The 18,297-nt window shown below is 40.6% G+C and overlaps 1 protein-coding gene and 1 long non-coding RNA gene across 2 annotated transcripts in view; one reads left to right on the top strand and one right to left on the bottom strand.

Moving 5' to 3' along the window:
- Window positions 1-2,063: 2,063 nt before the first annotated feature.
- On the bottom strand, window positions 2,064-16,230 carry TSPAN13 (tetraspanin 13). Its single transcript, XM_015888465.3, has 6 exons — window positions 15,974-16,230; window positions 10,048-10,215; window positions 8,613-8,693; window positions 6,736-6,849; window positions 5,043-5,153; window positions 2,064-3,255 (listed from the first exon to the last, which is right to left on the bottom strand). Exons 1-6 carry the CDS (start codon window positions 16,034-16,036, stop codon window positions 3,181-3,183), a joined length of 612 nt encoding a protein of 203 aa, XP_015743951.1. The 5' UTR covers window positions 16,037-16,230; the 3' UTR covers window positions 2,064-3,180.
- A 94-nt stretch (window positions 16,231-16,324) lies between these two features.
- The window catches only part of LOC112540894 (uncharacterized), a 56,130-nt gene continuing 54,157 nt past the window's right edge, over window positions 16,325-18,297 (top strand). Inside the window, exon 1 of the long non-coding RNA XR_003084937.2 lies at window positions 16,325-16,562. This is a non-coding gene — a long non-coding RNA (uncharacterized LOC112540894). The remainder of the gene's footprint in view (window positions 16,563-18,297) is intronic.

Here is an 18,297-nt window from a genome sequence, read left to right as displayed (position 1 = left end):
GCTGTTCTGCTTGTCCCACCAGATCCAATAGAGTAGGGGTAGAAAGAGTACTGATGCTTTTGAATCTTGGTGTTGGAGAAGACTCCTGAAAATAGCATAAACAGCCAAGCAAGCAAACAAATGGATCATTGAAGAAATCAACCCAGAGTTCTCAAAGCACAAATGATCAGGCTCAAATTATCCTACTTTATGAAAAAACCTAGCTCTCTGGAAAAGTCTATTATGCTGTGGAAGGTGGTGGGAAACAGAAAGAGGACAACCAGCAACAAGGTAGATGAACAATTACAGTGGCAATGGGTGCACCAATGGAAGACCTGAAGGACCAGGTTGAAGACAGGTCCTCCTGGAAAAATCTATGTGGTTGCTAAGAGTTGACACCTCCTTGATGTCACATGATTAATCAATCTGTGAAACAATGCCATCTAGTGGGATCCAGGAGACCTGCTTCTCTGGCATGTCACTGCCCTGTGAAACTGCATCCCCCCAACCCCCAATTCAGATAGCCCCAACCCTGTTTAGCTTTCTGTAGGGCCTTGAAGATGTTTCCTTCTTCAGATATTGAGTCAGGATGTTAGTTCAGCCTGGTGTGCAATTTTAGTTTGTTTTTTTCCTCCGTATGGGATATTAGGAGCCTCAGTTGGATTGTATCATTTATGTGCATTTAATTATTTTGTTAATGTATTTGTTTTTCTTGGCTATAGATATTTAAATTACAATTTTTGCTTTTGTGTTATATTCTTGGCATGTTTTTATATATTGTTAGCTGCCCAGGCTCATTATATTGAGAAGGGCATCTGTATCAATCATATCAATAATTTGGTATACATCCACACAAATCCTTGGGGTTAAGGCTAAGCTCCTCTTTGACAGGGAACTGCAATCAAACTGAATGTCTGAATGTCATCACTGTAAAAGGGAAAAGGCAAGGAATAGGAATATATAAGAGCAAAAGAGAAAATCAAGTCAAGACCACTGAATGCCAAGAGAAGGCAGGGGATATGCTTAAATACTACTAATTTTTGAGTGCAAGTCTCTGCACTTGAGACTTCAGGAGAGCCTAGGGCAAGAACAAGAGGAGAAATGAGACATAAGAGGAGAAATCTCCCTACTGAACTTTAATGTGTGTTTAAATAGTTAAAAAGAGTAACAATCCATAATATATATACTATGTTAAATAGAACAATGTGGGCTCCTCAAAAATCAACTCCACAGAATTATAGAGGTTTAACTGTGTCCCAGCCACATAAATGAATATCCAACTGCAGCCTAAGATTTGAATCCACAGATCTTAGTTCCAATCAGATCTACACAGCATTTCATGGGAAGTTTTATCTCTTCAATGAAGTCTCGCCCTACTCCATTCCAACATGTGGGCTTTCAGATGTTTTTGGACTCCAGCTTCCATTGGTCCCAAGCAGTGCTGCCAATTTCCAACGCCCCAGAGATTATAGAAAATGTACACTATGGCTACAAGATCTGGGCTGCAAGAATCTGGACAACCATGAGATGGTAGCAAAGGGATAAAACAAAACCGAACACCTTGCTGCTCTTAATGACCATCTGCATTTCTGCAGCTCCAATCTGATAGTCCTCTTGAAGAGCAATAACCGGAAGGTTACAAGTTCCCCACCCCTGGGCACAGAGAGAACTGCTCCTGTCTGTGCTCCTGCACTCTGAAGATGCCGGTCACAGGTGCTGGCGAAACGTTAGGAAACAAAACTTCCAGAACACGGCCACACAGCCCAGAAGACCCACACCAGTCATTGTATGCCGGCCGTGAAAGCCTTCAACAAAACATCCCCACCCCTACCTTAAAATAAATTCCCAGAGCTGCTGCTTCTTGGTAATCTGCAATATTTTTTCCCCATCATGTCACTATTACTTATGTTTCTCTGTAAGCTTTCTGCTCTCTACAGACTTTATCCAATTATCCTTTTATAACTAATACATGTCATTTGCTTGAACAATCTGCATTTATATCATTTTAACAGAAACGCCACAAATGTTTTACAGTTTGGCAGTTCAACAAGGGCTATCTGATATGATACATGGCTGCAACTGAATTTTAAACATAATTCTTCAAAAGTTTTATTTTTAAATAAAGAGAAGAACTACAAATATAACATTTACAGTAGTCTAGGACACATGTATGGTCAAACATTTTAGATATCAGTAAAGAAACATAGTCAGTTAAATCTAAAGACTCATGTCAATACCACAGTTAACATACTACACTGATGAAATGTAATCTTTTGCAAAAAAAAAAAAAAATCTGGGGATCAATTTCTTACTGTGACAAGTCAGTTACACACTATCCTTCCTCATTTATCATTTTAAGTTATACAACTTGTACAAATTTAGTATACTATACTGTGAAAATTCATCTCTCTTTCTTACTATTGTTCATATTCAGGGTACAAAGAAAGTTGATAGTCAGCCTACTGAAAATTATAATGTTGAATAATATCCAATCACCCCAGTCAAATGACTTTATGTGTTTTTAGAGCTGAAGTAAATCAGGAAGTTCACACACAATCTGTTCTTGGGCTGAAATGGAATCTCTATTTATGTGGCCAATACTGAAGTCAGCGGACAACACTGAACTGATCTGCATTCACATCTTAAACAGATCCAAAATCTGGAGAGGAGTTGATAGGCACAAAAAAAGTCATGAAAAATTATGAGTTTTCCACTCCCAAATGATTACTTGAGGGGGTTTCTTCCCAAACTAATACCAATATTGGAAACAAGAACACAATTCCTTTATGGTAAATTCCAAATGAAATGCATTGAAGCCAATAAAATTATTTTTTTTAAAAAAGAGGAAGAAACAAATCAGTGAAGGTATTTCTGACAAATGAAATACATCATAAGAAAGAAATACATTCTTCTTTAAAGGTAACACCAACCATTGACACAAGAATGACATGAGTAATTCTACTGAATCACTACATTCCTACAGAATTCATATTCTGTTTAGTTACACAATTGACAAAAACATTTCAGACTAGTTCCTTCAAAGAACACTAGAAAAAGAAGATGAGAAGCAGCTCTAGATCTGTATTCTTATCTCAAAGGCACAAGCCCCCAGTTAACACGGAGAGTAGACAGATCAGTGGAGAATTCACCTTTTTAAAACCACAGGAAAAGAAATGTTCAGTCCCTGAGAGAGTTTCCAGGTCAAAGAAATGCACTAGGATTTGCACGTGGATCTTTCTGATTCCGGTATCTGAAGGTGAGCCACACCCCTAAGATCTGAAGGAAGGGAAAAAAGATAATCTGCAAAAACTTCATCTTTCAATACTTCATTTATAAACATTCTGTATACCCAATAATCCTGACTAATAATGTGTTCATCTATAAAGAAGTAATATTTATGAGTAAATAAAATACAAATCTTCAGCCCAGGACTTTGTTTAAAAGCCAATCTACAAAATTGAACTTTTACTTTTCCTGACATTCCTGACCTTGGAACAGCTCAGGATACCATTTTTTTTTACATAGAATGAAACTATTTTCATTTTTTGCTACACATGTATCTGTGTTTGTATGTACATCTCTGTTTATTTTGTTTAATAAATACAGATAGTCCTTATTTAACGACCGCTCGTTCAGTGACTGTTCAAAGGTACGATGGTGCTGAACAGAGACTTACGATCAGTCCTCAGAGTTGTGGCTGTCGCAGTGTCTCCGCAGTCATGTGACTGCAATTTGGGCACTTGGCAACCAGTGTGCATTTACAACAGTTGCAACATCCCAGTGTCACGTGATCGCCATTTGCAACCTTCACTGCCAGCTTCTGACAAGCAATGTCTATGGGGAAGCTGGCAGGAAGTTGCAAGTCGCAGTCACATGACATCACGCTTAATGACCCACAAGGATTCGCTTAACCACAGCCAGAACTGACCAATTGTTGTAAGCTGGGTGTGGTCACGTTTCACTTTATGACCATGTCACTTAGCAATGGAGTTGCTGGTCCCAATTGCAGTAAGTGAGGACTATCTGTTGTCACAAACAAGACTGCATCATTTTATCACTGGATTTTTGCTTTTTCTTAGGACTTTGCTTAAAAAATTCAGAAAAAGTGGTTTGGACCTTACTTCTGTTCACTAAAGATGCTTTAGTGGTGGAATTCACAAAACCAAAGTTAAGTGTAACCATAAGTAGATTGTGTGTCTGAGTGTAACTATGGATCTTTGATCAGAGAAAAGACATTATCTAGGTTTATTGCTGACTGAAAACCCCTTATAGACTTTTTGCATGAAACAGAAGAAAAATGAACTGATATATTGTTTTGATGTTTATAAAAAAAATAGTGGCTAGTAATTGGATAGGAGAGCAATAGGAAATCCTTAGTGTGTGGACTAGATTGTGAAGTCTCCCAAAAGGTAGCAATGGCAACTAACTTCTGCTCTGTGGCTGCCCAAGCTTCAAAAATGATTTGGTGGAAGAGTTTTAGACTTCATGCTAGCGCCAGCACAGCACCTCTCTGCTACTAATAAAGCAGCCACATCATTTTTTTCAGGCTTAAAAAAAAAGATGCTGCTGTTTTAAAGAGTCAGCTCACAAAAGTGGCTCTTCAGTTAGTGACTTCTCAGGTTTCTGTGGAAATCCTAAAAAAAAAAAAAATGGCTACTTTAATGAATCAGAGAGAGTTGCAATGCGTGTCTCATGCACGTCTTCCTGATTATTTTCAAAGTGCACACGGCCCTAGAAAATAGTATGGACAGGTCCATATAATCACCAGGAGTCAAGCTATAACTGACAATGCAACCATGTATGGTACCTACACAGAAATAATAAACAGTGAATTCAGTGAGATTTTCTTCTAAATAACTGTATAGGATTTTAACTTTACCTGAAAATGAAATAATTTGCATATTATCTTGCAAAGAAATAAAAGTAATTTTCCTGTCATAGAATTCCCAAACAGTGCTTCTTCAAATCAACTGTAATACTTTTATAGCAAAAAAGTTACACTGGAAAGTCCCCACCCCACCCCCACCCCCACCCCCAGAGGTTAAAACTGATTTTGCACTTACTTCTGTGAAACTAAAGAAGAGGCCAATGCCTCCTACAAATCTCAACACCATTCCAGAATATTCCTCAATGATAGGTGCACAGGGTTTACACGACTGTGTTTCAAAACACTCCTGTAAACAATCATTGTTTAAATTCATATTAGGATGTTATTGATGCCTACACGCACAGATATACTGTATATGTATTTAAAAGATTTATAGCCCTCTCCCCGTCTTATACAATATAATGCTGGGCAGCTGACAACAATCAAACCCATGTATTACAAAATTAAAACACCACCCCCCTCCCAAATTAAAGGCCACTACACTCTAACCAGGCACCATAACAACCTCACACCAACTGCCCATGGCCTAGGCTCAAGTTACATCCTGGCCCAGCGCGTAAGGGAAGTGTCAGTTTTTCATGGCCTTCTGGAAGGCCAAGAGAGTAGGGGCCCTCTAGGTCTCAAGGGGGAGGCTGTTCTGTAGGGCAGGCACCACTACAGATAAAAGCATGCCCCCTAGGTCCTGCCAGAACACAATGTTTGACAGAGGAGACCTTCAGATCTGGCGGGACGGGCAGATATTCTTTGTAAAGGACAGTCTTGCAAACAACTGGCCCTGTGCATGAAGGGCTTTAAAGATGATAACCAGAGCCTTCAATTGCACCTGGGAGGTAACTGGGAACCAGTGCAGCTCACACGGTTGTGGTATAACATGGGCAAATCTCAGAGCACCCAGAATTGTGCACACTGTTGCATTCTGGACCAGTTGAAGCTTCTGGTTGGTCTTCAAGGGCAGTGCTATATAGAGGTAATCTAATTAGGAGTGACTAAGGCATAAGTGACATCAGCAAGGCCTCGTAGTCCAAAAATAAGTGTAATTGGCTCATAAGACTGATTTGAGCAAAAGCCCCTCCTGCCCATAGCTGCCACCTACTTCTCAAGCAGGAGCCATGAATCTAGGAGAATTCCCAAACTGCATACCAACATTGTCCAGGACAGTGCTACCCCACTTCATCATCCTTACTGCCACAAGGTAATTCCTTATAAAGGTTCTCACTTGTGCCCTGTCAGATTTGCTTTTTGTCTTCCCCCAGCAGCACTCTAGGTGTCTCTTGCATTGTTTCATCTCCCAGATCCATAATCACAGGATCCACAATCACAGAGAGTCCACATAGGTACAATCCACTAAGGCATTGGTCAAACTGCGCACAGAGCTTTGGGAATAACCCCAATTGCCTCTGAAACCCCATTGGGTATACCAGTCGCCTGAGATAGACCAAATGAGTAGGCCCTTCATCCCTGCAGAGTTCCTCCCAGAACTCCAGGGCCAAGATCTGTCCATGGCAAGGGACAGACTGACATTCTCCAACCGCAGATCACATTGCCACTGTTTCAAGACAAAAAACAGATCTAGAGTGTGGCCTCTGCTGTGAGGTGGACCCCCAATAAGCTGGATCAGGTCCAGGATTGCCTTGGTGCCCATGAATTCTGTTTTTTACACACATCCTGAAATAAGATATGAATGCAACTTTTTGTATTAATGTTTTCTTCTCCAAGAATTCTATTATAACTGTATCTATTATAATCAAATTCGAGAAGTGGATTATGGATTTCAAAGACAGACAACTACTGATTCAAGAGAGACAGGCAAAATAGATACGTGGTAATAAAGCTCTTCTAAAACAGAACATACAACGTGGTCAACTTACAGCAAAACAAGAGGTATCATCGCTGATATTACGGAAGCCACAACAGTTTAGATTCCGCTCAATATCCTGCCTTGCATTGTTTGTGTTGTTCCACCCAACCTCTAGGAGTTTGATCTAGAAATACAAGGAAGTTATTTAGTCGCCAGAACCCACTTTTTGCTATTAGTTTGACCTGAACTTTGCATACATAGTCTGGTTTGCTAATTATATCTGAACTACCCATGCAAAAAGGACCATTTTTCCTGTAGTTTCATGATTCATTTCACTTCCCTTATTTCATTCATAGCTTTATAAGCCTTTCACTGTCAGATCTGTTAGTCATCAGTGGACAATATCAGTTTTTTCTTATGTAAAAAATCATCTTGTTTCTTGCTACCAATACTTCCTTTTGTATCTTAGGTGCATTCTGCAGTCTCCCTCCCTCTCATTTTTTGCTTGCTAACAAAAAATTCACCGCTGCTTCATTTCTCTGCCACTTTCCCCATATATGGTGTATCTGTATATATGAGGGATAATGACTTTATTCTGGTTTTTGTTTGCTGACATGCTTATTTTAAATCAGTGTTTTTCAAACTTGGCAACTTTAAGACGTGTGGACTTCAACTCCCAGAATTTCCCAGCCAGCATGTTGGTTTAAACCCAGTCATAAACTAAGGATGTGAGGAAATGGGGATTACCTTAAGTGGGTGCATGTGTTAAAACTGCATGTATTAAAAGATGCTATTCAAAAGCCTAAATTAAAGCTGTATGCACTATCCTATTCAACTGATTTTTTTTATCGCATTAAGGTGAAAAACTTCCGTCCCAGTCCTTGGGTTTCCCTATTTTGTAACTTTACCTTTCATTTTTTTCCCCTAAACTAGACAATCAAGGTTTCACAAAAAGGATTAACAGTAGTCGTATTTATGAGGGAGGGGATCCATTCCACTGGCATCCTTCTCATATTTTCCTATTTCTTCATTATTTTTATTATCAGGAAAAGAAACTTTAAGAAGAAAAAATGAAGTAACTCCACAATACCTTTTGACTGGTCATACATTGGTAGATTCAAGACCCCGGCCATGACTATCTGAACCTTTCATAGTCCAACCAGCTTCAAAGGATCCAACCCATAAAATGTATCATGAACTTTTACAGCAGTATTGTGTTGTCTACAATTTTTCTTCTAGCCCTTCAACCAGCAAGTCCTAATACTGTATTTGCTTTTTTATATATATGTTTTGCTGTATTTTTCCTGAATACTTATGGCCACCCCAGAATTCAGATCACAAACCTTCCAGGCAGCAGGGTCACCTCAGCATGAAACTGCACTTAAGATATTAGGCTAGTGAAGTTTCAAGGCCTCAAGCTGAGCTTTAAAAGGTCTAAGATTTACATATCCTAACCCTTATTTATTCTATTCTAGAATGTCCTGAGCTGTTACAAGTTCTGCCTTTTACATATAAAAGATTCTTTGGATTCTTTGATCTTTTTCTTAAGATAAATCTTGTTATGCTTGTTTAGCTTTGAAGTGGTTCTGAGTCCTGAGTATCTTGAACTGGGAAAAGAAGTTAAGGTTGTTGGATGAGCGTTTCACAGCACACTTCTCTCAGCCTAATGAAATGGACCTAGCCTCTGTCTTCTCTTCAGTTGAGTCTTAACTGCTATCTGTATTCTCCAACTACTGTGGGGATACATGCAAGGTTCTGTAATTGTTGCTTTTTCCAATTAACAAACTGCCCCTTTGCGGGCCCACCACAACTTTGCCTGTGAGCATCCTCTTCGTTATCCTACTAATAAACATAATGGCACATTAATAATAATAATAATAATAATAACAACAACAACGAGGAGGAGGAGGAGGAGGAGGAGGAGGAGGAGGAGGAGAAACATCTTACCTGCTGTTCTTTATTCAATGTCAGACAAGCACAGGAGACGGAGAACTGTATAACAAACACTAGCAAGAGTATAATCATATACTGAAGTCACTTAGTTAAGGTCATCCAAACTGCATGTGCAGAAGTGATACACATGCCACATGCACATGATAAACTTATGGACAAAATGGAGATACAAATTCAAAAGGCTAAGATATTTTGGTTTGACTGAAAGGAAGCCCAGCTGGACGAGAGGTGAGGTGAGGGAGCGCAATTTGGATTAAGATTATGGCAAAACTTCCACCTGCTCTATCAATCAATTCAGGAGTAGCCAACCTGTCAGCTACATGCAATTCCACAGCATTCTATCTGCAGCCTCCAAAACACTCTGAACTAGCTCTTGTATCATTAGCCCCTTGTTTGTCTTGCACCCCTTGAATAATCCTAATTAGATTATTTCCTAACATAACAATTGCAATTCCAAATTTGCATGTAAAACAAAAGTGAGGAATGCTGTACTCACACATAATAAGAGAGGGTGTTGTTAGAGTTCACTAGAACGTGAAGCAATTCACCTGCTATGCAGTAAGCATCTGGCACTTTTTGTGCAAACATACTTGTCTGAATGTAATAAAATTTAATTTGCATGAAACTGGACTCTGCAGTCAAACAGATAATGCCATAAGCTGCATGAATATTGACACACTGAGCTATCTTTTCTTCTTTCCTTACACTTAAAGGATCATAGATATGTTAGACACAGAAGCAGCAAAAAGACCAAAGGTCTGCATAAGGATCTTTCTTATGCTGGAGTTCTAAAGCATTCATATATATCCTATAATCCTCTACTTTTTGACTCTGGGGGCTGTATGTATATATGTATATACAGGTGAGCAGTGAGCACTTTTTCCACATTTATCTTTAAAAAAATTGGTGTCTAATACTACCTGAAGCCTATGCTTTTTTGCTTTCCTTTAAATTGATCAGTAATTTATTTATTCAAATGTTTTAGCCACTCAACTCCAATGGATTCTTATTAGTTAGCTGTGCAATCAGTTTACTCTCTGGGGACTCTGGGAGCCAAAAAACCAGGATTTGGAGGTACATGCAGCCTACCTCTCCCTTATAGGCTTGTGCAGGACCTCAACAACTTTCATCTTTAGTAACATGTAAACACCTCAGAATACTAATGTTGATATAAGAGATAAGCTAGCCATTTGAAGGAAACCAGTTATACCACTGGAGAAATGTTTATTCTACTGTCATAACTAGGACAGAAGTCAAGTGGTTTAAAATACAACATAATTTCTTTCCCTGTACTTTAGATGATTTCACCAAAATGACTGCCCTCATTTGAGTGAACCCGCCACGAAGTACAAGAAACCATTAAGGTGTATTCAGAGGAGGTCCAGAAAAATAGGTGCACATGTCAGATTGCTCTTAAGTCAAAGGATACAAAGAAAAGCAACACCTGGTGGTGTTTGATGGCCCCAATCAGTCCCACCAGAGCAATCAGGAACAGAAAGATTCCCACTGCCACTGCCACTCCAACGACCCGGAAACTGGAGATCAGGCCAAAGCCAATGCCCCAGGCTGCAATTCCAATCAGCAAAAGGCTCACCAACTTTAAGAAAGAGAAAAGGAGAAGAAGAATATTGCTAACATGTGAAATCAGCATTCAGCAGCATAGTGCTCCCTTCTTAGCCAAGTCAAAGGTCAAGGTTTTCCAAACCGCCAAATTATTCTGGCACAGAAATTCCCATGAACACTCCTCCTAGGAATAAAATATATTCACAATAAATTAAACAGTTAAATCTAGTTTCATTTTCATGACCTTAAAAATCTCCTACTTGAGGTGCTCCTTTGCTCTACCTTGACTGGGATGCCTAGGGCAGTTTTAAAACTATGCAAAGCTCCTTTTGGGTTAGTCCCACCAGACACAATCATTAAGGAAAGCAGCAGACGCCAGTATGGAGCTGTAGTTCATCCAATACCTGAAAAGTTAAACGCTATTTTTACCAAAGGACATAGTAATATAGTTCATGTTCACAAGTTTGATGAGTTTATAGCCTTTTTTTTTAATCAGAAGAAAAAATTAGAAGAAAAAATCAATTTCATATGTTGTTTCCCACATTTTATGGGTAACAATATGGAAGTGGTTTGCCATTGTTTTCTTCCAGAATATTTTTTAACTCCCTGTCCAGCTTACAATCCTGCAATTTTCTGGCAGTCTCTCATGTGCTTATCTGGTCTGACCTGATTAGTTGCTTTTTTTCATAAGACCAACCAATGTCAAATAAGTGCCACCATCTAGTTCCTAACTTAATTTTGTATTAATTTTTGTAAGGCCACCTCATGATCAACCTTTGAAAAACATGCAAAATACCATGTATGCTTAATTAATAGAAAAGGAAATATGTTGACACCTCTAAACAACTGCAGATTAATGCTTTAATCCACCGCGCTAAAGCCACATTGGAAATTAAATGGCAATTCAGCTCTACAAACAGCTTCAGAAATCTCCCACTATTATAGCGGACGGCAGGCAGTAAATATATCAGTTTATTATTATACTATTATATTATCATTGTCACACTCTATATTTCTACCACTGGTGGTAGAGAGCAAGAGATTAAACTGTGTTGTTTATATAATGCCATGTCAAAATTCTTGAGTGGAATACAGGTAGTCCTTGTTTAGTGACTCTCTCATTTCATGACTATCTACAGTTACAGCAGTGATGAAAAAATAACTTTATGACCAATCCTCACATTTATGACCTTCGCAGGTCTGTAAAGCAAAAGAAAGCTAAAGTAAGATCATAAGCACAGTTGTGCTTAGCACTTAGCAACTGCTCTGCTTAACCACCAAGCTGCCAGTCCCAAATGTGGCCGCTAAATGAAGACTACTTATAAAGTCTTTACTTTTGCCAAGCCTTTAATCAAAATTAAGTTTAAAGCTTGTACAGCCACTTTTCTCTTCTGGCATCACATTTCAAAAAGGATAGCTTTGGCTCAAAGAAACACTTGACAAGCCATGTTTTAAATGGAGGAAATCACTTTTTATATGCAGGAAGCCCCTACCTTTCCTGTTTCTGTAAGAAAAAAAAAAAAGGACAAACATCAGTGCACTGAAAGACTGAGCTATCATGGTACAGAACAGCACTCTCACTCTGGTGCCATCCATTTGTGGTGCCATCTCTTAACTATCAGAAATAAAAGGCAACATAGTTGTTGGCCATGCTGGCTGGGAATTCTGGAAGTTGCAACCCCAATACATGTGGAGACTGCCAGATTGGGCAACTTTTTGACTCCTAGGGCATCATGTGACACTTAGCATCCCAAAACAATGCTGCTGTTCTATGCAGTATAGATGTCAAATGGTTGGCCTACCTGTGTGCAAAAGTGGCTTGCACAATTATGCAGCGTATCACCAACTTGCTAGAAGGTGGTAAGATTATGCAGTGCCCAGTACTGTTTTGTTGCAATTGATCCACAACAAAAGGGCCCAGATACCCTGAGCAGCTTCTTGAAATGCCCATGAAACCATACTCCACTGCAGGTGCACTCTAGGATTCTTTCTTGTAAAAGATCTGGCTCTTTGGTCATACACATCCTACAATCCTAGGATTGTGTGATGTGTAAAAACATCCAAATGGGATTGATTTCATAAACCACAGTTAGGCAAAACATGCCTTAGTGTTGATACATCAACCCAACTATTATGTCCCCTCTGGTACTAGCAGCCCTGGTCCTAGGAACTGTTGCAAAAGCTTTTATGTCCAAGTTGGGACTAACCTATAACAGGTGGGGACATGAGAAAGGGGGCTAGTTGTGTAGATTAGCACGACAGCTATGCCCTACCCACCAGAAACTGCAGAACCAGCCAAAGAACTCTGAACATGTCATTTCATCTAAATCTGTCCTTGGCTGCCTCTGCTGCAGCTGGATGAAGTCAAGGCAGTGGCACCCAAATATGTCCTTTGGAGACAGTGGTCTATTCTCAAACTGGAACAAGGCTATGTAGATTATTTGATCAAGAATACTGCCACGTCCATAACCCAAACCCTTTGCAAAATGAATCTAAGTCACTTTGCACAAGCCTAGAGGACAATAAATGAGGGATGGGAGCTGCTATTCAATCTCCTGACCTGGCAAGCTGGAAGGAGCTATCCAAGTTGTAACCAGGAGTATGGGGGATTCAACTTTTCTGGGTAGTTATGAGAGTATGGCTCCATCCCTGTTGGTAGATTTATAGTGGTACATCCATTACGTCCATTTTTATTATTCTATTGTAGTTTTCAATGTTTTATTAGTCTGAGTATATGGTTTCAAACTGTTGGAATTTATTCAATAAATTCACAGCCTGTTTGTCCAATCCAGGGGGGAAAAAAAGGACTCAAAGTCTCTGACAAGATATGAAAAGCAGGAAAGCAGTGCAGTAACAGTTAAAATGCATTTACAACCAGCTATATGCAGTACAGACACAAGCACAAGAAGTCAATAACACAAATATTTATTTTAAAAGTTGACTTGCTGGGTCATTAAAGAGAAATGAGATAACACTGTCCCCCACCCCAGCATTACAATTATAATGGAAGGTAAGGTATACATTCTTCTAATTAAACATCCATTCTCAAACTCTGGAATTTTATCCAATATAAATGTTTAGTTTCATCAGGGTCCAGTAATTTCTGCAAGTCTCAGTAACCCCCACTGCTCTAATCCCTTGTCAACTTGCCAACTTGATCTTGTTTCCCAGGTTCTACAGTTTCCTCATGTAAGAACATAAGGGTATATACTGAAACTGACCTGTAACACAGGCCTTGAGTAATTGAACCCGGACAACACCGTACATTATTTAGCCTCCAGGATGCTTCACACATGATGGGGCAAGATACACAGTTTTCCATTACTTCCTCATCTGTGTGCCTGAATCATATAGTTTGACCACGTGATGTTTTTTCATCGATGTGTTGATGTCAGAGGCTGCGAGGCTTTCAGATTTACTGCAAAAATGGCATTGCTTCACTAAGTTTTATTTTGAAAAGCTTAATTGTTTAATGCAAAATTAAGGTATAGTAATGACATTTCTAATGTTTTATTGAAGATGATAATTCTAATATTTTTTTTAAGTTAATCTAAGAGAAAAAACTGTAGCAAAATATGATTAAGATTGCAATGGTGTAGTATGGCATAGTGTGTGGCTCAAAAGTCATGGAGAAAGTAATTTCATGTTGAGAATGATCCTGAAAAGTCCTATTCCGTCTTTATCAGACGTGCTCCAATGTCAAAACAACTTATTGCAGCCTGACTGGAAGTGGCCATACATGGAAAAGGGCTGAGGTTGGAAAGGGATGTTTTGAGGTCAGGATTTACTGATCTGAAAAGTTTCACACACCTCCAGCAATGGACATGTATATTGCTGGATGAGATCAGACTAGAAGTCTACCTTAATCTACAATCTGGCTCTCTGTGATACCCAATCAGCTGCTTCCTTGAAGAACTACAGGTACAACAAGGCAATAGTAGTAAAATAAACAAAAATGTTTAGATACATATTGGGTGGGGCCGTGCAACACACTAAGTCAAAATGTGGAGCACAAACTCAGCCATCTGGTTGAAAATCATGGTTCATGGACTAACATAGGGGTATGCATGCTCATTTACGCTGAGGATAGCATATGGCATGTCCATAGTGTACTGAAGCTTGGCTTCAAAATTTTAAAAAATCATTTTATTTCCATGTAGTGGTAATTAAAATTAATCATAGCTAATATGATTCCTTATGTATTTAATAACTGGGTAACAATTTTTGAAGAACTTTGTGGGACACACCCAAGGTTTTTGGCTGCAGGTTGCTCTGGGGCCTCAGGTTATGTACTTTTGGCTTAACGTGCTATGATTCATTTAGGAAACTATCATTAAGCAAATCTTTGCTGAGCACGTTGTGTGAACTTCCTAAGAGCTTCCTAATCTAAACTATTAAAAATTGGAAAAAGTAGTTTCTCTATCCCTGCTTTTTCAAAAAAAAAAAAAAAGTGTGAAAAAAGAGCAGTTTAAATCACACAAAAGAAAAGAATATTCTCCTACAGTATAAGAGTCTGAAACAGGGTTAGAAGCCTGAGGCCCTCTGGTTATTGTGAGAGTCCAGCTTCCATCAGTCCCAATCTGTGACCGAGGAAGATGGGAGTTGTAATCTAACACTGTCATGGTTGTGATGTCTTCTCTAGTTGAGGGGAGTCAAAGAAGTCAAGATGGCAGTCACAATCATGCAACTGAAGTCTCTATCTTGACTATTTTAACCCCTGCAGATACCCCTGGCACTAGTAGCCGTGGGTCACTTCTCTTGGCAGCCCTCCTTGCTCAAAAGGATCCTGTGGCTAGTCCATATCCTTGAAATTGCAAGTTTCCCCATCTTTGGTTTAAAAGAGTTTGGTAACACCTTCCCTGAGGGGGGATATGACAGTTTACTGCAGCAAGAGGCAGCCGTGGGACCTTACGTCTCCCTACTCAGAAGCAAGTGGTAGAGTTTATTTCCAGGTGCACATGCACAGACTGTAGCCAGAGTCTGGTAGAGTTATAGAAGCTAAAAAAAAAAACAGCATAAGCTTGTATGGATTATTACTCACTTCATAATGTATGCAAATGTTGTCCAGAGTTAGTGTGGACATGCATAGGCTTGGGCATAAATTAAAAAAACAAAAAGGCTCAAACTTCTTTTTTTAAGGTGTATATTAACCAGGTAGGTTAGATATTTCAGCTAAATACTCTCATCAGCAAAATTATCTAACTTCGCTATTCTATCCACCTATATCGCTAACCAATACAGAACAGAAAGACGTTCAACAAGTGAAGCTTTCCCCACCCGTTGGATTTCTGGGTCAGGAGAGGGAGAATGCTGAATTCCCGCCCTATGCGCAGGTGCGTGAGACAGATGAACCTGCTGAGTGAAGTGATGGGTCACCCCAAAGTGCACACCGGTGGAGCTCCCAGCGCGGCATCTCGGTTGTAGCCGAGCAGCCCGTTGCCTAGGCGCCGAAGACGGCCAGGAAAGGGGTTTCTAGCAGATTCGAGGCTCCCGCAGCCGTCTTTCTTACCGCCGCAGGTGCATCGCCTTTTCCGAAAAGGCTACAGTGGCGCCCGGCAAGCGTTGTAGCGACGGCGGGTCGCTCCCTCGCTCGTATCTAGTTCTCACGGCTGCTCCCACCCCCCGCAGGCTAAGGGGCTCGCACGGGCCTACCGTGGTGCTTCTTCGCTCCGTGGGAAGAAAAGCCCAGTCACTTCGGGGCGGCGGCGAGTAGGTCTCCAACGCTCCCCCTCTACAAGAGGCTTCTGTTCGGTCCAACCTGCTTCGAGAATCCGGGCGGCGCCTGGACTTACCGTGTAGAGCAGGTTGAGAGCGCAGAGCCAATTCTTGGAGCAGGAGAAGCCGCCGCAAACCATCGCGCCCCTGCGGTTGTGGTCGCCGCTGCAGCGCCTTCTGTTCTGGCTACTTCAGCCCTTCCTTCCAGGGAGGGAAAAGGGCGACCCTCGGTTCGCCGGAGGCTGTCTCGGAACCTTTCCTTCCCCTGCCCAAGGCGGAAAGGAGCAGGTGGAACCAGCGTGACCACAGCAGCGCTACAGGAACAGCAGCCGCCAAACCCCGATTTCCCAGCAAGCCAGCGAAGCGGGGCCGCCAGCGCCAGCTCAGAAACCTCCGGAGCGGGTGGGGGGGGGGGGAGGTGGACCGCAGGCAGCCAAGGCGCTCATTGGCTGCTCTTCGGAGACAAAGGTAAAAATATGCAAATACGCCCAGCCCGGCGACCTGGTGTTGAACGAAGTCCTGGAGGAGCCGGAGCGGGTTTGCACCTTCCCGATATCGGTCTTGTTTTATTTTTGCTTGAGGGGAAGATTGCGGCTTCCTGAGAAGACATTGGTCATCCTGACAACCCAACTCTCACCGACGCACCTCCGTGCACACGTATTATCGGTTGGTCGACTTTGGGTTAGAGTAAACGTACAGCAGCTCTTTGCCTTCCGGATACGTTGAACTACCCTGTCCATTATTTCTTTCCGGTCTAAGATTGATGGGCATTGAAGCCCAGTATGTCTTTGAAGTATTTCTTGGAGGGGTCTGGCTTCTGATGTAGTAGATGTATATGCTATGTGGTTGGAGGTTGTAACGAATTGCCTATAGACATGTTCATACATTGTGTATGTGTCTGTGTGTATATATATATATATATATATAATTTAATGTATTGCTTTTTAAATTCTACAACAAAAGAAAAACTCAAATGCAGTAAATATCAGAAAACCAAAACAAAATAAACAAAAGCAAAAAGAAAGTAATACATATTAAAACTATTAGATGTAAAATGAAATTCAAGACTTAACCAAATATATCTTGACTACACAGATGAGATTCCCATGATGTCAGTAGAAAGTCTGTTCCTACACCGAAAGTATAGACATATCTTCCCTCCAGGTTTTTAGGTGAGGTGTACCTTAGCTGCTACCCACACATAAGTGCAACGTATTTTTCATGCTTTGATAGATTTCCAGTTTGGGGAATATGATTTTATACTCACCTGTTTGATTCTTACTTCTTTCCCCAATACTCTATTTACAATCTTAATGGTGTCATTGTGGAAAGAACAGGCCCAAAGCATGTAAGTTAAAGACCCTTCCAGCATATTGCACTTCTAGTGATTGGAAGCCAGCCCTTGCTAGACATTGTCTGTGGTGTCCAGTAGTCTTGGAAAATAATATTTTATTGAAGGTTTTGTGTACAGTGGTACCTCGGGTCACGAACGCTTCTGTTCACGACCAATTCGGGTCACGAACAGCACCGTTCACAAAATTTTGCTTCCGTTCGCGAACGCCGGATCGGGTGATGAACAGGATCCGCGGCCATTTTCCCTGCCGTGACACGTGGTCGTGGCTTCCTGTAGGGAGGGGGACTCTCCCTCCAAGCAATAACCGCCTCCCCACCCGCCTTCCTGTCCTCCACGCCAGAAGTCGCCTCTCTTAGCGTTCTCTCTCTTCGTACTGTACTTTGTGTCATATTTTTGTGGTTTAAAAAAAACAAAAACATAGGGTTCAGAACGGATTAACCGTAATTACATTGAACCTTATGGGAAAATTTGATTCGGGTCGTGACCAAAATCGGTTGGCGACCAAATTCGTAGGGGTCAGAACGGATTAACCATAATTACATTGAACCTTATGGGAAAATTTGATTTGGGTCGCAACCAAAATCGGTTGGCGACCAAATTCGTAGGGGTCAGAACGGATTAACCGTATTTACATTGAACCTTATGGGAAAATTTGATTCGGGTCGCGACCAATTTGGGTCGCGACCAGAGTCGCGGAACGAATTAAGTTCGTGAACCGAGGTACCACTGTATATACCAACAACAGGGTGGAAATGTTATTTATATTTCCAGCCATTAGGAAGAAAAACAAGGCATTCCAGTGGCTATCTGGTTTTTTTTTAAGTGTGTTTCATGTAGTGATTTTTGTACTTACTGGATTTTTATATATTTGTTTTAGTCTTGAGCTGAAAAGTAACATGCTTCTCTTAAAAAAGCACTAATGGTGTTTTTTAGTATGCAGGAAACTAGATAGCTTTTTCAGAAGTGACACCTGCTAGGTCAGTGGGATTTCCTCTCAAGAGAGTAACGATTTCAATCTGTGTAAGTTCTGTGTGATTCTATATATCT

The sequence above is a fragment of the Python bivittatus genome, unplaced genomic scaffold (genome assembly GCF_059951505.1).
Source record: "Python bivittatus isolate LINGU-HERP-01145 unplaced genomic scaffold, Pbiv_v1 ctg000610_np1212, whole genome shotgun sequence".
NCBI lineage: Eukaryota > Metazoa > Chordata > Lepidosauria > Squamata > Pythonidae > Python > Python bivittatus.
Note: the sequence above shows the minus strand (reverse complement) of the source record. Positions and strands in the feature narration are given on the sequence as shown.